General features: G+C 44.0%; 1 protein-coding gene and 1 long non-coding RNA gene across 4 annotated transcripts in view; one reads left to right on the top strand and one right to left on the bottom strand.

The window, feature by feature from the left end:
* dhps (deoxyhypusine synthase) overlaps positions 1-21705 on the top strand; it is a 50124-nt gene that overhangs the window by 4753 nt on the left and 23666 nt on the right. The window contains exons 10-11 of one of the 3 annotated variants that reach the window (XR_007959532.1): positions 24-102; positions 4786-4864. Coding sequence is in view for 2 of the 3 variants with exons in the window: in XM_052049418.1 (XP_051905378.1) it covers positions 24-119 (96 nt within the window). In the remaining variant the exon portion in view is untranslated. Of the gene's footprint in view, positions 1-23; positions 1140-4785; positions 5462-21705 lie in introns of those variants that run through there. The other 2 variants (XM_052049419.1, XM_052049418.1) reach the window with 2 other exon arrangements.
* On the bottom strand, positions 4385-11036 carry LOC127590032 (uncharacterized). The gene is made up of 2 exons (XR_007959537.1): positions 10606-11036; positions 4385-5785 (listed from the first exon to the last, which is right to left on the bottom strand). It is a non-coding gene; the product is annotated as an uncharacterized LOC127590032 (long non-coding RNA).

Below are 21705 nucleotides of genomic sequence, written 5' to 3'. Positions count from 1 at the left end.
TATTTTGTCTTTTGCGTTTCCAGGTTTATGCCGATGCCTCTTTAGTCTTTCCTCTGATTGTGGCCGAGACATTCGCTCTCCACGCCGACAAGCTGACAGCAGGCAAGAAAGCCGAATGAAGGCTGCGAAGCACTTTTTCTCATTACAGTGGAAAACTTTTTCCGGGGGGGAAGGATGGGGGGGGGGGGGTGAGCTTCATGCTGGGTAACTTTTTAAAGCACCGCAGCATTCCTGTACAATCAGTGCTGCCATGTGGAAATGAGACCGCACGGTCTCTCTTGGGTCTCACTAACAATATTTACTTGTTAGGACAAGTTGTATTACGCTTATTCAGATGAATGGAATATCACAGTTGCATGTTGCAGCATGCACCAAAGAAACCGTCAGTCGGGTGTGAGCAGACGCCAGGGAATACCTCTGGGCTCATGAGGCCAAAATTGCTTTGAATTCATTTTCGATTTAACTTCACAATAAACATTGTGGATGCTTTTCGAGATCACGTAAAAGACTATATCACGATGCAAAATTGCACAGTACGCAAACAATCAAAGCCCGCATCCCACCGAGGGAACGTTGGTGAACTTCGACATAACCCGACGAGAACTCGCATTTGCTCCCTTCGTTGGCACTTGCAGACGTTCGCTACTCGGTGGGATCCCGGCTTTAAGAAATGTTTTGTTTTGATGATTGTGCATGCAAAAACCTTTGAATGGAAATATATATAATGAAATAAGACATGCACCTGTCTTATTTCGACAATATAAATATCTATATAGATTTCTGCACGGATGCCTGATGTCTTCATAGCCGTTTTTGTTAATGGGATGATACAAAAATGACTTCAGCACTTCCAAGTGAACAAGGAGGAGTGAGCTATAGACGAAATAAATAAATATTACCTTTAGGTGTGGATCTGAATTTTATTTATTATTATTTTTCATTTTAATGTGAGTAGAGCATATAAATATACTTAGTGTGTGTATGTACTGTTCTATTCTATTCCAGGATATTATATCTTTCAGAAATACAAATTTCTCCCCAAACTGTTGATTTGTATTTCTTTGCATCTTTTTCCCAAATCTGTAAGCGGATCTCATTTGAAATGTTGTGTTTTAAATAAACAAAAGGGCACGAACATAGTCTTCTTACTCGTTGGGCGAGAATTCACAACTGGCAGAAGCAACACGCCGTTACCACCGTTCACTTGTTGACGTTACAATTTGTACTCGCCCAGACACAATACATCCTCTTGAACTCCCGTTCCTCTCCGCTCTGTGCTGAAACAACCCCATAATCAAGTCAAACCTTTTCCCAGTGTGATAAATCAGTCTCATGTTGTGGAAATAATATTTCCTGTGCCTAATCACGCTTCCCATATCCGCAAAGTTGTTTTCCTAGCCCACTTATAGTTTTACTATAAGTTATACCTAAAAAGAAGGGGGGGGGCGGGATTGTGGATTGCTTTTAGAGTATGTTCCCTGAAAAAATTTCCCATCGTGGTTCAAAGCGTCTGTTTTTACTCTGAAAATGGCCTTTTGCTTTTGGAAAGGAGGAATGGAATTGGAACTGGGACACAGTCAACTTTTCCCAAAAACCTGAGTCCAAAGCTATACACGCACACGCAGCCTCCCAGAAATTGGGTGCTTCTTTCTTTCCCACTATAACAGCTTTTCCATTCAGCCCATTTATGTATCAGGTGCCCTTTTGCACAGCATTGCTGGGTTGAAAGCGCAACCGTCGAATACAATACAACACAACTTAAAACAGTACAACTTAATTGATTTACAAAACACTTTACATAAAACATAAAATAACAATCAAATCCTCAGAATTCAGCCAAAACGTCGGCTCAGTGTTTTCAATCGACTTCGTTTTTTTTTTTTCTTGTTTTTTTTTCCTCCATCTGTGAAGTGATTCTAAACTTTGGACACTTTCCTCCTTGTTCGTCCTTATTGTATTCATGAGTCTGCAGTAGCGGTGCTTGTGGAAAAATGATCACAATATAAAATTTAAAAGGAGATGCATTACAGTCAAACCTCAAAAAGTGATCCACACTATGGCGAGGGATGACTGTAAATCTGTCTGTTAGGCGTCTTATAAGGTCTAACTTAATTTTATTTATTTTTGTGTGCAGTGTTTAACTTAAAACAGTTGCATGGCAATTTACAATGGTAAAATATGTAAAAAGTTCTGCGTGTCATGAAAAAAAGTTTGATGAGTCTGGAACAAATTGATTCATTTTACATAATTTCCTATGAGGAGGGAATAGGCTTTGAAATTGGAAGTCAAGCAGCGTGACAAAACAGATTGTTTTGACTTGACTTTGGTTCCGCTCTCATGTGTCATGAAAGGACTCCAAAGAAGGCTGAGACGTCAGCTACAGGAGACCTCGTGTGGAATGTTCGATTGTTGTCAGACTTGAGGACTTTTTTTCCGCCCCCTTCAATGGTATTTAGTGGTTTGAAAGTTGAAGTTGGGACTGGATTTGAATGAGGTCAAGGGGGCTCTCAATGACCTTGAAGGCCCCACAGCAACGCAAAGACTTGATTTCAGTGCGAGCGCTGAGCTGTAGTCACGCTAAGATAATGTTGTTTGGCGTCTGCACAGAGCTGACACTGTTTGCTCCTACTTCCTCCCCCCGCGGTGAAACAATTCGCGCTGTGTGTGTGATGCAGTCATAATGGCAATTATGTCTGTTCCCGGACAAAATGGTGGCTTGCAGCAAAGTGCCGGTGAAGGAGTAGGAAGGCAATGATGAAGTGTGGGCATTTCTGTCATTTGCAGATTAGGATTGATTGTCTGGGAGCCTAGCCCAATGTATGCCAACTGCTTATCTCCGCTGTGTTTATCGGTTATCACCGTGGTAACGAGCCCTTTGCGAAACTGAACAGCCAGGTGAGTGAGGGCATGGGTGTGTGAGTGTATCAAGGGAGGGGCTGACGAAAAGGTAAACTTTCAAACGCGAAGAGGGGGGGGGCATGTCTACCCCATACTGAGAAACAGGAAGTCCTCTGCTGCAGCTGGGTTTATTTTTTTACTCTTAATAATGGCCCATGTGACATTGTTGCCATAGCAACACAAAGCAGCAAGGACAAACACCCAACTGATTGACTGATTGTTTTAACACCGGTGTTATAAATCAGTTGTTGAACGATGACACCTTTTCAGCAACACACAAATTCAATTTCTGCCACTTTTAGTGTCGCGTCTGCATATTTTGACTCTAAAATAGGCCACATTGGATGTTGGGAAATAGAGAGACCGCACATGTCATTCCTGAATAAGGTTGAAGAAAATAGTGGAAATGTGTATGAATTTAAAAAAGAATTCATTCTCCTTTTAATTTCTTTATAATTTCATTCATAAAATAGAACAAAATCTTAAATGTGTATCTAAGATTGAGTAATATTTTTGTTGACTGTAAACCTGTCAACCAATATTTAAATATATTTGAAAATTAGATATAAATGAATGAATGGGTGTAAAAAAAGGAAAAAGGTTGATAGTAAATAAATATAATGAAATATTCCAGTAGTTATAAATTTTTTTAAATTAAGACAATGCAATATGAGCAATAAATAGGAGCCTTTCACTGTGGAATATTGTGGTGCTATACCTGACCTTAATTGTGTCTGACATTGTTTCAAAGTGCCGTGCTGTCATCTCATAATTTATTCCATGATGGTGCTCTATGGTCATTTTTTTTCCCAATAAAAACATAGTTGTCTCACTCATCGTCATGGCAACCCATGGTTAACTTTGGTGATCCTTTTTCATATGACAGCTGCTCATTAAATTTGTGGAATTATGTTACACTTCACACCTGTAGAGGGAATCCACGAGAAAAAAGAAATAAAAAGCTGTACTGCAGTTTTACACATGCACTGGCATTTTACATGGTTTTATATTAACAAGCCTTTAACCATGCCCTTAAATGTGAACATTTATATATACATGCATATAAAAATAAAGAAAACTCACTTGCAATGCCAATCGTGTGTAGCAAAAAGTTCATACTTTCGAGAAAGACAAGACTTTTGTTTTAAATTTTGATTTATTTGGAGTGAGCAAACCCATTGAAGCCGTTTTTAAAAAACAATATTTAACATTAAGGCAGGAATATGCACAAAAAAGTTCATACTTTCAAGAAAGACAAGACTTTTGTTTTAAATTTTGATTTATTTGGAGTGAGCAAACCCATTGAAGCCGTTTTTAAAAAACAATATTTAACATTAAGGCAGGAATATGCACAATAATGCTATGACAGTGTGTGTTCAAGCTAAACACACAGAAATCTTCAACGGTTGATGTCTCGTTCCTGGCCAATAATGTTTGCGTAGTGCGCATTGGAAGTAATTACAAACCACAAAAACAAACACAAACGTCACCAAAAAGATTTTAATTCTTAATCACATCCATTTAATCAAGCAGACATCAACGAACAAACAAGTCACTTCAATAGAACATGTGCATAGACTGCACCTCCGGTGTACAGGCATAAGGAAGTGAGCGTAAATGAGACTACAGGCCCCTGTTCCTGCTGAACTGAGCCAGCCGACGTCACACACTGATTATCAGCACAGCAGGCACAGGAGACCGGTCCAGTATTGTGTTTATACTAATATAAACAAAGATATATATGTATATATTATTCAGGTAAAACTAATTGCTACAGAAATTCAAAGGCGAAGCATAATCAGAGCAAAAAAAAAAAGCAATTCCGACGTTTCACAGTGTCCTTTAGAGAGTGATGAGGGAGCTGATGACATTTTGCTTTTTCAACAGATTAGCAGTTATTAGCAGACGGCATTATACCATCTCCCGTGAGCTGGGTGCAGCGCGCTGACATTGTCATAACACAATGGTGAGTCATCCGTCATACACACGCAACACTCCAACCAGTGCGATGAATAGGCACAAGAGGTTTTTATTTTTATTTTTGACCCTTCAATATATGAATTGTTTCACAAGCTCTGTCGGCATTTTACAGCAACGCGCAACTGAGTAGGGACATGCACAAGAAATATATATATAGATGTGTAACTAAATCCAAGGGGCACATTTTTTCAACACCAATGTTGTATTTTGCTGTGGTTGAAAATGGTTTAGAAGACATATTATCATATGAACATATCAGAGAGCAGAGGTGTAATGAGGGAGGCCTTTATTGCTGGTCATTATACATCAGCTTTGGAATAAAATGTAAAATTTAAAACAAAATTTCCATTTGAACAGATTGATTTGTATCATTTTCATGCCCCTTTTCTTAATCCACCAGCATGACTTACATGCACATGCACAACATCTCCCGGAATCACGCTTGCTTCACACAAGCGCAATATTTTTCAAGAAGCAAAATAATGCACATTATTAAAAAGCAAAAAAACAAAAAAAAACTATGTGTTCTTTAAATCTAAAATCCAAAATTTCAGTTTCCCTCTGCTGATGTAAACCCGCGACCTTGACCTTTCCTCCAACCACTAGCAGTTTGCAGCCCTGTGGCGACAGAACTTAACCACTGTGAACATGGCAGACTCTGTTCACATGTGCGCTAAGTCCTGCCGCCGCACGGCCGGGTGCCGGGAGCAAAAGAGGAGTGTGAGTTTTTGTGTGAGTGAGCCAATCAGAAAGGTGAGCGAGCGCGTCGCATTCCTCATGCCAGCCATTGGAAATCCCTGGCAATGTGATTCAGTATTTAGTCTCCAAAATCACTCTGCCAGGAATTCCCCTGGTCAACAGAGACGGCCTGCGACGGGAAACGTCGTCGCCGTCGTCGACGCCGCATCTACAAGACAACATAACTGTCACCGTTACCTTGCATCGCCCGCTGCCCTCGCCTCGGCTCTGCGTCCTTGTGTGTGTGTGTGTGTGTGTGTGTGTTTCTCGTCAACTCCCAGACTTCCCGTGGCCTCTTATAAAAATAGCTTTTCAATGACAGAATGGAGAATTTGGTTAGAAGGAAGTGGCCAGTCAAGTGGCACTCCCTCTAATAGATGTGCGCAGCAGTCGGCTCCGTTCCTTCATCTTCGCCTCACGTACGTACGGGGGAAACGGCTCTGCGCCTGCTCATTAAGAAATCATTTGCAATGCGCTCATTTTGGTGCTATTTATCTTCTCCTGCTGTCAGCAAAACAACAAAGAAGGTCATTCCAAAAGAGTCAAGCTCCGCGTTGAAAAAGAGGAGCTTTTTTTTTTTTTTTTTTGGAACCGGCGTGTACAACGTATGAGTCAGCGGGACACTTTTGGGGAAACTCCAGACTCTAAATACGTTAAAGCCTGTCTGTGGGGACGTGGAGCGCAGCACTCGGGACACAGTGGACACTCTTATCACCAATCTACTTCAAAAAGCGTAACAGTCTGGAATCATTCATTCATCTTCCGAACCGCTTGATCCTCACTAGGGTCGCGGGGGGCTGCTGGAGCCTACCCCAGCTGTCTCCGGGCAGTAGGCGGGGGACACCCTGAATCGGTTGCCAGCCAATCGCAGGGCACACAGAGACGAACAACCATCCACGCTCACACTCACACCTAGGGACAATTTTTAGAGTGTTCAATCAGCCTGCCACGCATGTTTTTGGAATGTGGGAGGAATCATGGGCCCAAAATAGTATAATAGCTACCTACGGTTTTGTTTGATGCAAAGCCAAAGTCCGTTTAGCTTTCTGAATATTCCTTCTTAGTTGTTACTGCAAATAAACATCCCGAAAAATGAGTAGGATAGAAGATGTGATTACTAATAGCTGTTGTCAAATTGCATTTAAAGGTTTCAACTTTCAAAAGCAACCCAAAATGAACATTCTTGAGATATATATTTTTTTGCTCTTAAAAGAATTGTGATCAGGAAGATACAAAAAGCTGTTGTGGTAGTAATTAGGGATCGTACGAACTAGTCGACTACTACCCCACAGTGACGTTTAGAGTGTGATGTGGACGTGTTTTTGACTTGAGGAAAAGGCAAAGACGCTAGCAGCAACAAATTAGCGGCCTGTAATCAGTCCGTCCCCTTTAATTGATTTCAATTTGTCTTCCGTTTCTGAATGCGCAGCTTTGGTAAATCAGCGAGAACCAGAAATTCACTGTCATGGTGGAATGACAGCATGGCCATTATTGCACCACCCACAAACAGGTCTGTCATTATTAAATAACAGATTCCCCCTCATGCAGAACTGACAACTGACTCGTGTGGTCGGTCAAGAACAGAGACACATTTCTCGGTTTAAATATTGCAATGTATTCCCGATTTACAGTATACTGTAATCCCGATATGTTATGTCCTGAAAATAGGTGGACATCATCAGTCACCGGACTTTCACATTAGTGCCAATTGAGAGAAATCCGAAGTTACGTAATCCCGAACACCCGCCAATGATGATGCATTATCATGGGGGAAAAAGAAAAAGTTGCTCTCTCCAGTTAGTTGCGGTAACTCCGATTTTAGGATAATCCACTTCATGGAAATCATTTGCAGTGGAATCTTTATTAGCATCTAATTACGTAAACGGTCTCTTTGCTCAAGGTCCCAATCAGCACCTAAAAAAAAAAAAGTCGCATCAAAGCCATCATCCTGTCGACTCCTCCCAAACACTCCATCCCGTCGTCCTCTCATCTTGTGCAATTTTCTTTGCCTTTTCATCTTTTCCATGGCTTTTCCGAGCTTCGAACCCGCAGCTGTTCCTGCCTACGGGCTCATTCCTTCCCTTTTCCCCTTTTCCCTTCCCTTCCTTTCCCATGCGATGACGCACACTGTCCAACACCTCACCTCAAACGCTCGCTGTGTGATGTCTCACTTTAGCGTCTTGTTTATTTTGTGTGTGGAGCCAGTTCAACGCTCCTCTCTACCGGGACGTTTATTATGGTTAGATGTAATCATAAGCTTCTACCGAGCTGGCTGCGGCTGGTCGTCGTACCAACGTTGTGCATCCTGAGGCATAGAAGAGGAAAAATGAATCTCGGAGAGGGATGATGGCCAGGAAATGTACCTGAGTGGAGAAGTTGCATTCAGGGCAACTCGAGCAGTGGGGGGGGGGGGATTTTATTTTTAAAATTCCAATGTGTATAACTATTTTTTTCTTTTTTACAATATAGTAGATTCAATTGAAAACTAACTTTTTAGACCCGTTTGTTGGTCTTGTCTGTCAACTACCTATGCCCTCGCACTGCTTCGTGGCACACTAAAGCTTTGAAGTCTCTTGCGCACCCACATCTCGTAAAATAGCCGCAGAGCTGGAAGATCTCCCCGCGAGGCCACCTTTTGTCTCGAACGCAGCCCATATTGTGGCGCCAACGCCCCTGTGACGTCTGTCGGACCGCGACACGACAGTGCTGCAGAAGCGAGTGTGCAATCTGAAACTTCACACTCCTGTCCTGCCACTCACTTTTCATTGACAAATGAGTCACACGGGCCACCTCTGAGGTGGAATATTGGCAACGCACCTTATTTCCAACCGTTGGGTGTCACTGCACCGGCGGGGGTGGGAAAAAAAAAATCCTGAGATACAATTACCATCGTTTGACAGTTGACGCACTCTGCGTGTTCGACGTTGATATTGGTGCACGCGACGCGCAGGCGAGTGCGGACGTGGCCGCTGGCTGTTTTCGCTCACTCGCTCTCCACTTCGGGGTCGACTTTGCCATTTACACAAGGGCACACGGTTAAGTGGAAAAGCCTCTGTTGAGACAGCTGGGTCTCCAGTCCTTGTTGTTTCAACACATATCTTCTCCCGGTGCCCTTGCGTGTGCACGTATACCCGCATGTGTGCATTGAAGAGATGCACGCAGGCGGTGCGCCGGCCCATAATACTATTGATAAACAAACACGGTTCTGTCAGCCCCGCTCCCGGGCAAACATGGCATGTTGCGTTAGCCGGCTCCTCACTCGGCCTCATAAAGCTCAGAATAGCAGCAATACGCACTGATGTGACATCATTCGCACCTCCGGGCTGGCGAAAGCTTCCCAAAGCAAACAGCGCGGTGGTGCACTTTCAGGTTGATATGCTAATATTGATAATGCGATTGAACAAAGTGCGGTAAGGGCTGCCCCCAAAAACTCTCATATTGCCCATTATTCATGTATTTGTAGTTTTTTTGCCAATCCAAGAGAACTTTGGAAGACAGGTATGAATCATGGCTAGTCAAATATGAAAATCTCACCTAAATTCGTCCTCTTTGAGCACAAGTACGCCGTGTTTGCCTTTCATACTTGCCGATCTGTCCCTAGCACCCCTTAAAACCGCTTTTGCCGATGAGGACTTGTGGGCTATCTCAACAACAACGCTTTGTCACCTCGAAGTGAGCAACTTGAAGGTTTACTGGATATGCGCTTCAATCAGGTGAAAATGCGGCGCACCACCGCTGGATCTTTGAGGCCACACACACACACACACGCACACACACGCACCTTGGCGCCGTACCACACCCTGTAGCTCGCTTACACACACCGTCTGTCTGGGTTAGGTGCGCGCACGGCCGCATATTCATTTCATGTTGCGTGCGAGGGTGTAATTATTACCGAGACCATGACATTCAACGACATTCAAACACTGACGCTCTGGCGCTACGTGCCGGGTGCCTTTCTCTCCGTTCCACGCTGCACTTGGCCGGGGTATCAGTGGGATGGGCCGCTTGGGTGACATTCGTCTGTGGGAATTCCAGATGAAGACTTTGTAAAGAAGAGAGAGAGAGAGAGAGAGAGAGTCTCCTGGGACCAACGAGCTCAGGGCTGGGCTCGTGGTTCTGCTCTGTGTGTAACTTTATCCTTGGCCTGGTCCTCTGCCAGTACACCCTTACCGCCACCGGGCCTCTACTTAGTCCACAGCCGCCCTTGCTGCCACGAACCACACATGCACAAATGGAGGCAGGAACACGCTTTTATTCCACTACGCCATCCTTTTCCTGAGCCTGCTCCCAATTCCGCACTCCCTCCTCCAACCGTACCTTCCCAGCATTCATCTGAATGTTTCCCTCATGGGATACATTTCCCATTGTTGCTCTCCTAAGGCTCCAATTTGGTGTTGACCAGTGCGTTTAAAAAAAAAAAAAATCCCTTTCAAGGACTTTTGGGATCCTACGGCCTTGGAACAATGAGAGGAATGTTTGAGCAACTCCAATCTTGTTTCACCACCGCCGTAGCATCCCCGTCTCTGCTTCTCGGTAACGTTTAATGACCCCAGTCTCACTTTCCGGGGCGCGTTATGACAGACGCATGGCCCCGAACGATGACACGTATCCACAAGGGAGCTCGCCGACAGTTGCGCAGGAAAGCGGACAAACAGGTTGAGGAGAGCCAATTATGTCATGCGCTCAGGGTGGAGTTCAAACTGGCAGACAGACGTCGAACCATCCCTTTCAAAGCAACTATTTATGTCTGACCTTTGTAAAGAAGACGCTTCCACTCAGACAATACCAGAGCGACGCAATCGAATGAGCATTCAAGTCCCCTATCAACAGGTTGCAGCCTTTTGCGGAATGACGCGAGCCTCACCGAGGAGGGCGCACAGTTCGACACACAACAGGAAGTAAACTGTACAGACTCGCGGGGTCATAAAACAGTAAAACACCAACGGTGGTTTTCTCGGAGGGGGTGTGGGGGGAAGGTGGTGCTCCTACCTGAGAGAACTTTTGTTACTCCTGTCTTTGGTCTCTCTCCCGTTGACTCTCACCATGCTCTCCAGTGATGTGGCTCAACTACACAGATGTCGGCCTCTCGCTCTCCCTCTCTCTCACTCGTCCCCTCTCCTTCCCGTCTCTCTCTCTCTCTCTCTGTCTCCCTCCTCCTCTGTGAGCGGTGCAGACACGAGCATGTGAGAAGGCGAGTGTGTCTGGGAAGCCGGATGGGGTGAGAATAAGCAAGTGGGCGGGGCTGAACCCATTTCAGGGGATTCCTTTATGACGATGTCAGATCAGAAGAGACCTCCCCTTCCGTGTGTCTCCTTCATTTCACTCCGAGAAAAAAAAAAAAAAAAGAAGAAGTAGACCCCACCTCCATCTTGCCCGCTTTCCTCCCCCACAGGAAAGGGGGCAGGGAGCTAATTGGCCGCACAGCCGCTAATAAATGAGCAACGGCGGTCCAAGTCAATAGCAGGAAATGTGCAGAAGTTCAACAGACCAACATGATGAGACACTTTCTGTTGGAGTCCTTTACGTGCTGTACCGTAAATATTAGTTGGCAAAATATCTCTTTCAGTATCAGCGGCGAATTTTCGGTACACCCTAAACGGAATAATCTTTTGGAAGCTTTACCAATTAACAGCAATTGAATTTGGGAGACCGCGGATTTTTGGTGTTAAGGCCAAAATGATGCATACTCGAGACCAGGCGACACCAACCTTTTTGAAACGGAACTTCTTGGGTTTGATGCACATTTATGAAACATTTTTTTTTTTTGCCCAAATTATCATGGTTATGATTACAAAGCATTCATGGTGTTAATTTATGTGAACGCACTGATAATGTTCATGATTTCTTGCTATAATTAGCAAACGGGTTAATACCATAGCGTCACTTAAATGCATCTTGTAACCAGATACGATTTTCGCTCATTCTCGAAAAGGAAAAAAATCTGGACGTTAAATACAACTACGCCACAGTTTCCGCAGAACGAAGGAAACAAGTAGTTGTGCAACACTCAAGACATAAGTTGCGTTCAAGAGCGGCAACGTATTTTGTTTTCAAGCTATTTTCACCGCCTTGAAAACTGACGAACTGGGGGCGGACCATTCGTATTGATTGGATCAAACGTGAATTTGACCATATTTGAACCTAGTTTCTGCCAGACAGCGACAATATGCACCACTTTATTTCCGAAAGTCTCTACCAGTGTTTTCAAATGATCGTTTCTTAAACAATCCCAACAAATCACTGGTAAGATATTTTTAGACCAGGCCCGCGGGACTTTGGGGTTCGCAACATCTGCCCCACGGTTCTAAGGTTCAGGTTTCAAATCTGTGTGGACTTTGTAAGTTCTCCCTGTGCTTGCGTGGCTTTTCTCTGTGTACTCCTGCTTCATTCCATGTTCCAAAGACACATAAGAATAGACTCCAGTTTACCCGCGAGCCAAATGAGGGCAACGCCTCGCAACAAGGATGGATGAATTGATGTCTTTGAGCAGGAAATGAAACTTAAAAGTAATTTGGTCATCATTTACCCTGTTTCCAAAACAATCAAAAACATTAAAATTATCCAAGCCCCTAAATAATAATTATGCCGACAGTATAGTTACCAAAATCCTTTAGAATACTGTAGAGCAAAAGATTGTTTACTTAAGATTATTTTTCATTGTATTTCGTCTTTCATGTGACATTTCTCGCAACAACAACAACAAAAAACAACCAAAAAAAACCCCCCCAAGACCCTCATTTATAAATTAAATTGATAGAACACAAATTAAATTTTGTACAGTTAACAAACAAATAAGGTATTGTGTGTAATTTCAGGTATGCTTCATTTTGGGTTTACCTCCTTATAAAGCTTCTTGAAAGTTTTTTTTTCCAAAAGCAGTTTTGTGACTTATCGGTTGATCTACACCTGTTATGATTGTGACCCCCCCTGCCCCTCTCCACCTCCTCACAACACACACACACTTGGTTGCCGGCATCACAATCTTCTGAGAGGCACTGTTAGAGGCTTTACAACTTCCCCTCAAGCCTTTGTGTGCATACGTGCGTGTGAGAACAACAACGTCCTACACAGACAACTACGCCCCTGTGGACGTCACGCATTCCACTGACACACACATGCATACACACTCGCTTGTCTCTTAGCAACACATGCATTGAGGCCAAGTGAAATGACTTTGCCAGTAAGACATGACCGCAAGCACCTTTTATTTGGTTGTATTTATTTATTTCGTTTTTACGCCGCATGATGCCCTCACGGGTACTTTATAGCGAAACTTTATTTTGCTGTATTTGTATTGACGCTAATGATCACTACAAGGCGAAACCATTCTCATCCGTTGAAATACGTGTACAGTGAGCATAACCGAACCGAAGAAAAGTTTCTGTCCGGTTTTCGGGGGTCAAATGTCGGGTGCATCCTGTGCACACTCCCTTCTAATTTGGCCCGACAGACATGACACGTTGCAGTCGGCACTGTAATTAGCCAGGTGACAGATTGGTCTGAACAATGCCCTCCAAACATAGACTTTACAGAAACATGTGAGGCCACTCCCAATTGAGTGTCATGATCTCAAACGATTTTGTAAATGTGCAAGAAGATGCAGTTATATATTTGGATATATAATTGTGAAACGCGTGTGTGTGTGTGTGTGTGTGTGTGTGTGTGTGTGTGTGTGTGTCCATGAGATTGTAAACTCTTTTACTTAAATTACAGTTTTAACGGCATTTTAAAATTTACTTCCCCCCTCCCAAAAAATAAAAAATAAAATAAAATAAAAGGATTGTGCGAAACAAAGCTTATGGCTTGATTAAGTACGAATACATTAAAAAAAAAGTCATTCACTTGCATTTTGGAGCAGAGCACGATCGTTTTAGTTGTTGAATTTTTTTTTTCAGTGATTGATTTTCAAGAACCCAAAGGTGAATTGAGTTTTAAAGTCCTCTCTCTTGTTCAAAAGGGTAAAACGTTAAAAGGCTCACATAAATTGAACCAGTTTGCAGGTGGTCAAATACATTTGTATTTAAGTGTCTCAATTTTTTTTGTATGTACAGTGCTGGGAAATCGTATTTGCCCCTTTTGCTGATTTCTGTGTTTTCTTTTTTGCAGATTTATCACATTAAAGGTTTCAGTTCATCAAACCAATGTTGATATCTCACAGAGATGACCCAAGCAAATACATAAATGCAGTCTCTACATGCCAATATGATTTATTAAGGCACAAAAAAAATCCCAAACTACCTATCTATGTGTGTGATAAATATGCAAAGAACACAAAAATCAAGAAGTGTGTGTCAGCACACGAGATATTAAGCCGACTCACCATCTTGGTGTGTTAAGTGAGTCATTGTGCAACTCTATTATTGGCCACAATGTCTGGGAGACCAAAAAAAAAAGTTAATGACATTTCCTCTGAATTGTTTTGTGCTGTCGGATCAAATGATGCATGAAGTAGTCCAGAATGTTTTTATTATAAGGGGTAAAATAACAAATGTGGGAAATAAGCGCCAGATCGAACGCTCTCCCTAATGTAACGGCCAAAAAAATAACATGCCTTGCGTCTTATTCTGTGTCCTTGGACCTGGTCTCCCCTCAGATGGATGGAGCTTCTAAAATGTGAGCACTAGATTCTAGAACTAATGAAAACTTAAATCGTCCGTTTGGGGGTTCAACTTCCGCCATGTCACTTGTTTACATGGCCACTTTTTGCCTGGCAGAATTCGTAGGCCCCCGCGGGCCAATTAAAAATATCAAGTGGCTGGCGGTGTGACGAAGATGCAGAAAGAAAATGAGCAATGAGACAACTTTTAGTCTTTCATTCAAATGTAACTGTTGTATAAAAAAAAAAATAATTGGGAAGAAAGACTTGAGTGTCCTCGCTAAAAGCAAAGAATAAATATTTAGCGTGTGTGACTGGCGAATGCGAACCATCCAGAGGAGGTGGTGTCGTCTTATTTTTTAAAAATTTTTTTGGTCACTGTTTGTTCCTATGTAAACTATTTCTGGACCTTTTGCTGCCGGACTTATGCTCGTTCGGCCTTGACTGTCTATTTCTATTTACATTTCAAATGACACACATATCAGATACGGCTCTGCGTACGTTCACTGAACACATGAAAGAAACCGCATGCGCAAGCAGTGACACCACAGGAATAATCAATGAAAAATGAATCTTATGAAGTTTGAACGTTAAATCTTATTTCGCTGTTTAGTTACTGGACTGACTCTCCACTGGCCGCCATTTTTTTTTTTTTTCATGAGGACAGCTTCTACATGACTCCAGTATGACTTTGTCTAGTTGCAAAGACACCATATAACATTTAATGTAAAATCCGTATTTGTTAAAACTGTCATTATGACCTGAAAGTAACCTTGTTCAACCAGGAAGCCACCTTAGTGTGTACGGTTTGTCGTTTTGAGTATTTGCTCGGAATGTCATGGGGACTTGCCTTGCTTGATTTTTGCCAGAATAATTTGCTTGAAACTTGAAGTTGAAAACCGGAGACTGACTTGACTCGCGCATGTGTGACTCTGGTATATACGTCACCAATCGGTGTATCACCATGACGTCATGCTCGTTTTTCCAGGCGAGATCCATTCTGTGCATTTGCGCTGCAATTACATTGGCAGATGTCCGATACGTATCAAATTTTCATCCTCGTTTGGGAGAGGCCTTATTCCGATCTGATGATATCCATTTCCATGTGTTTTTTTTTTCCTCTCTACCTTGCCATGACTCACATCCCAATTGAGCCACTTGAGAGGAAAAAAAAAATGGACTTGTGTCACTTGAATCACGCAGTGTAAATCCAGCGCTATGTCATTTAGCAGATGCCGAAGTAAGGCCGACGGCGGGAACCATTGAAGTGCGCGCCACTCCCAGCCATCGGTACGGCAGCCATCTTGGCACTTCTTTCAGGCTGATGAAACGTTTTGAAATATTGTACATCCAAATTATTTCACTGCAAAGCCTGGCCTGGAAAAATAATGAAAAGGAATGCGTGACTTAATTGAAACTGAATTCTATACATATAGAAGACAAAAATTTCACTTGGCAAAATTTCTTAATGGGTATAAAAAGTCTGCATACCACTGGCCAAACAATCTTTTTCATGTTATTTTTAATATAACCCCCCCTCCCAAAAAAAATCTACCATTAACCTGTCCATCTAACCAAAACAACTGACATACTGTGGGATGTGGATGCGTTTAGAAATACAGTAACTAGTCAAATTCAAACTCATAGTTGATGCCACTGTAGTTAAGTTCGTCCTGCTCAAAGGGTGTCTGCCGCGTGAGCATCACAAGACCTCGTTAGCATCTCCCAAGTCTCTTATTTCTCCCCCCGCCAATAACCTGTCAGCTAGTAGGTGGCCTTCCCTCCTCCAACCGTCAGCCCTTCGTTTCCCTCCTTATCCTCAGCCACTCCACCCTGAACATCCCCATTCACTCCCGGGACACTTGAGCTCACTGCTTTTTATACGGCTCGCTCACTCTTGACCACAGAGCGAGCGGCGGGTCATAAAGTGCATGAAAAAGATCTTGCACGCATTGGACTGAGGCCGCGCCAGCCGTCTCCAAGGCTCCGACTGGATTCATTTTACTTTGATTGCTCTGTCCCTATTCTCTCTCTCTCTCTCTCTGTCTGGTATTTATGTGCTGGCAGTTACCGTGGAGACAAGACACACAAACACTGTGGCGGTAGACAGGAAGTACTGCGGAACCACAATGGCGTCACTGCGGCTCTGCACTCGCTTGCCTCGCTCTCTCCCATTTGCCTGAGCCAGCGCGCATGCTATTATCCTTAGCACGAGAGACCACACGGCTCTGTCGCCGTTGCTTTTTCAGCTGCGGCCTTACTCCCCTCTCACTCGCCAGCCATGTTTGCTGCGTTTTGGAAAAATCTCGTGTCTGATTTGCGGTGTCTTTCGCTGAGTTGCCGGAAAGCGGTCGGTGCCGCTTTCAGTGTTTTGCGCAAGTGGCTTAGTCATAATAACTTTACAAGCATGAGCCTGTGTAGCACAGTGGCTCTCAAACCGGGGGCCCCTGAGAGTCCACAATCCGTACTTCAGACCGCACCAGCTTGCCAGTTTTTCACTAATGAGCTGTTGCTTGGTAAAGTTTTCACATTCGGCCATTTCTTGAACGGGACAAACGCTCAAACGCACAAATACAAAATGATAACACTCATGTGAGAAGACACTCACGGTGAACTACTGCATGGTGAATCGCTGTCAGAGCTGACGTCGCTTACGATGCACACCACATGTCCAGACACCAATATTTTATTTTTTTTATAGGACAGTTGGGGGCGGGGTTGGGAGGTTCACAGCAGTCCCCTTACATGCTTGGGGCACCCAGAAGGTTTGAGAGAGCCCCTTGTGTAGCATAAACGCAGTCAACAGGTGACCCACTCAGAAGGCATGCGTGTGGTCCCGTTGCAGAGTCTTACATCAGAACGGCTTAAGCGTCCAGCGTACTCGCCTGCTGTTCTGCCTTGTCTTTTGTACACATCCCAACTCTAAATATACTCTCCTGGAAAAACCCCTCGAATAGATATTGCCCTCTCCCGCTCCATGTGCTAAAAATAGGAGAACCACCTTTGCAAACTTCACCCCCGCCAACGTGCGTACTCCATTCTCACTCTCGCGTTGCGACGCCCGCGGCCTGTCTCGCTTGTTCCCCTTTGACACTCGATACGAGTCCACGAGCTTTGTGTGCCGCTGCCCTTTTGTTGTCTTCCACTCCCCAAACCTGTGCTTCTCTGACATTTTCAACTCAACGACCTGTAAACTGACACTCGCTAGACAAAAGGCTTCCTCGAGCCGGCCCAACGCAGCTGAACTATTCAGGCGTCTTGTACCGTGTGTGCGGTTGTACAATGTGTTCTCATTAGTTGCTGACTGTCTGCAACTGTTCGTCAGCCACATCGCAGGGCACGTATAGATAGATAAACAGACATTCACAATGACATTTACGCCGTTCAATGAACCTATCATGTAAAAACGCACGCAAGACTTGGCCTGGCCTGAGATTCAAACCCAGGACCTTTTGGCTATGAGTCATACAATCTAACCACTCTTTCACAATCCAGGCTTTCCCAAATGTAAATTGAATAACATTGTCGAAAGCTTGAAAAATGTCCCAAAACACAATGTGATTCGGGAAACCCCCTGGAACCGTTATGAGACCCCTTAAGGAATAATTTTCTGCGGCCATGTCCTTAATTCTTTGCGCTCCCTTGACATCCCCAACGGTTACAAAAGCGACTTCTTCTTCCAACTTGCCATCCGTCTCTATGTCCATTCTTCCGTCCGTTCCTCCGACCTACCGTCTGCCTGTCCGTCCATCCATTCATGTAATTGCTCGACCACCCGTGCGGCTCAGCCGGCCGGCCGGAGAGCGTTTCAGCCATCGTGGATCTGGCGGGTGCTGAAACACGGGGAACAGATGAGTTCCCAGGATACACAAACCCAAAACGAAATCCAAGTGGGATCGTGTTGCGCTGAGCTCATCATCGTAGCAAGAGATGAATTAAGCGGAACAACGAGAAGGATTAGGAACAGATAAAAGAAAACTCACATGAACTTTTGTCTAGGAGTGGGAGCAGAAAGCATGTTTAACACAGAAACTTGCTGCATCAGTGATTAATTATGAAAACTACCAGTAGCTGTGTTTCTCCAAGCAAAGGAGGATTAATTAGCCACAATGGGGGGAGGGGGGGGTATTTCTTCATCCAAAAGCGTGTGTGTTGCACTCTAGCACACGACACAAAAAAATATCATCGCGTGCATTTGTGAGAGTCCTCTCCAGACGTCTCTTGTAGTCCCAAGACCGACATGTGAGAGGCAACATGTTGCCACAGGGCTTCCAGACCATTGTAAAATATCACGTTGAAAAAAAGAGTAGTGGCACAAGAAGGAAATAGAGGAAGCTAGACTAACTGCAAGCTTATTCGGTTCAGGGGGTGTCCCTAAAGTCAATTTTGAGATTTTATTCAAGTGGAATACAGCAAATACCGTCTTCAATATGATTACCAACCTTTGTTTTAAAGATAATAATAAACATGAATCATGACGCGAGGAACATCCTATCTGGCCGCAACACTCTCTGGTTGCTCTGGTAATGTTTAAACGTGCCTTTAAAATAAGATACAGCGCAAATACAAAGTGCATGAAAAATACGACTCACCGTCGCCGCATATTATGCAGAGTGGGCTTGGTGTGTGGGAATCTCCCGTTGAGATAAAGCCGTATTTGAAATAGGACTCCTGATACTTTCTATAAAATGTCGCCTTGTTTTTCTTGGAAGTCGTAGGCTCCTCTTCTGTCTCCTGGCTGGGCCTTTTCCCCTTTCCCCCCAAAAAAACTTTCCAAAGACATTTGTTTTTTACTCATTTTGCTAGCTCCTGGGTTTCATTTTAGCGGTAACCTATCACGTGACAGAGAATCGCGCCTTGCGCCTGCGTCAGTAGTGACGTGCTGTCGGCGGATGTAACAGAGAATCCGATCATTTTTCACCATAAAACATCTTTCGGATTCCGAATTGAATAAAACTGAAGTAATGTAAGTTATTTATTCTTTCTGCGCGGCCCGGTACCAAGTGACTGATTGTCGGCACGCGTGTAACCTGCTTAACGTTGTATGTAGAGCAATTCTCGAGCATGTTCTCGTCGGTCAGCGAGAGCGGAAGTCTATCTGCGGCCACATGGTGTTTCTGTTCCTCCATTCAGGCCGCTGACATCATTCGGCGTGACACGCGGACGGGTGACTTCCTCCACACCATCAATCACACTCCCCAATCCCGACGCACTTTACAGCTCCGCACAACATTCTGCCCCCTCTCGTCAGCTTCCTGGCTCCGGCATGAGCCGTCGACGCCGTTTCCCAGCCGCCTGTCCACTTAAATGGTGAGTGACCCCCCGCCCCTCACCCTTCGTCATTCGCACCCCCTTAAAGTTATAGCCGTGAAATTCACCGACCCCGCCACTGCGCCGGCTCCTCACCTGCTGCATGAGGGGAGGACAAAGCGTCAGTTTGTTCCGAAAAAGGTGTGGCTTTGACTTGGAATTGTCACAGTAAAAACTACAGCCGTTTGAGAGCAGGTGATATTTCATATCCGCTTAGATAACAGCAAAAGATGGATAATGGACGCCGGGCTCTGATTGGCTTATTTTGCTTCCATTTTTATCAAAAATGAAACGATTTACAACAGAGGATCTCAATGGGTCTCGCTCCTCATTTGGCCTTGAACCACTTTCAGAGAAAGTCAAGCGGATCTTTAAAAAAAAATAGACACATAGCATTTTCTTTTTCAACTTAACCACCCATTAGTAAAAAGAATCAGAGTATAATAATAAGAAGCCGAATATGAACTGCATGTTTCTGCTTGCTTGCCTGTCAAAATAATCCAAAGTTCAACATTGGATGCTCCAAACATTTTGTTTTGCTTTTTTCTTCGCAATTTGTCCTGTGATCCACCACTTGACAAGAACTGATTTACACGCTGTTTGTGCTGCAGTCCTGTTAAATGGAAGTGGAACACAAGCGAGTCAGGCTTATTGGCTAACCTCCAATTTGTTCAGATTTTATAACAATTTCCCCCTAGGATTGTAATGGCAATTGTCTGTGTGTCAGGGGCCAGGGAAACATCATTTAACGACTGCTGCTGTTTTCACTTCAAGACAATGAAACATTCATGACAGAAGCGAAGTTGAATCACATCACGCATTGATCTCACGCATCCCAGTTTCAAACAGATTCCCATGACACACTCGGTGTGAAAATACGTGAACCGCTGACACGTTTTCTAAAGGTCTTTTGACCTGGCTCTTAGGTAGTGCAGGTGTACCTAATGCTGTGTCCAGTCAGTGCCTGGCCATGTCCTCATCCCGATTTGTTTAAAATGACACCGATTTAAGCCTCAAGGCCTCTCAGCACCGCAAAAATGCTCCCACGTGCCAACATCGATCAAAAATGACAGATCATAGTAATTACACAGCTACTCCTTGCTTTTACCATGTAAAAGCATGACATGCTCTTTAGTCATCTTACTGTAAAACGTTTTTAAAAAAAAATCTTTGGAACCCTTTGCCCGTTGTCCATTCTCAAAACCAAATAGGCGCATTGTTTGCTGAGCAAAACCAGGTGCTTGTAGACTGTGTGGGCGTCACACAATAAATGGACGCTTTAGTGAGTTGCGCCAAAGGTGTGTTCGAAAGGGAATGTGTCTATGTGCATGAGTGTGTGGGATGGGCACACGGGCCCACTCGCGTGCCCTCGGCCTCCGTCCTTATTGCCCAAAATACTCTCATCGACTCATCGGAACTTCAAATTTCCTTCAGGTGTGTGGGGTTTTTTTCTCGACAAAAAAAATGACCTCAAGCGGCCCTCACGTTTAGCCTTTCCATGCACATTGTTGCAGCTGTCCTTATTTGGCTTCCCTTTGACAAAGTGGGAGTATGAATGTGGCTGTGTGTGTGTGTGTGTGTGTTTCCTCCTGACTGTGACTCACTGCTTGTCTGACTCACAAGTGTGCTAACAAAAACACACAGTTGCCATGGGGACGCTCGCTCTCGTTTCCCTCCCCTCCCTGTCGGCCTCCTTTTTTTGCGGGCACCGCTGCATCCTGGGCAGCCCTGGCACAGCTCAATGGGTGGCGCCCCTGTGTTGGGTGGGACTATTTGGCTCACACTTACTGAGAAGCAACGGTAGGAAGTACCCAAGGGTGTGCAGAGAGGGGCAGGTGCTCAGAGTTGAAAAGGTGGCACATGGAAGGTGTTTTATGCTTTGTTTTGTTTTGTGTGTGTGTGTGTGTGTGTGTGGCCCTTGTGGGCTACCCAGTGCCTATTTGTCTAAGAAATTCTACAATTCTGCCTAATATTGTATCCTTATGAACATTAAAGCAAACACAAGAAATATAGATCAACTTACAACAAAGAATAACTTTATTAATGACATTTTAAAAATGAATAAATCCAATGAGAGCATCGCTGCCACCTATTGGAATGGGTATGCAATTACACTATAATCGAGCAAGGCATTAAAAAAAGCTTGCTCCCCCGGGATCCTCTATTGAGAAAGAGATTGCTAC

The sequence above is a fragment of the Hippocampus zosterae genome, chromosome 17 (genome assembly GCF_025434085.1).
Source record: "Hippocampus zosterae strain Florida chromosome 17, ASM2543408v3, whole genome shotgun sequence".
NCBI lineage: Eukaryota > Metazoa > Chordata > Actinopteri > Syngnathiformes > Syngnathidae > Hippocampus > Hippocampus zosterae.
Note: the sequence above shows the minus strand (reverse complement) of the source record. Positions and strands in the feature narration are given on the sequence as shown.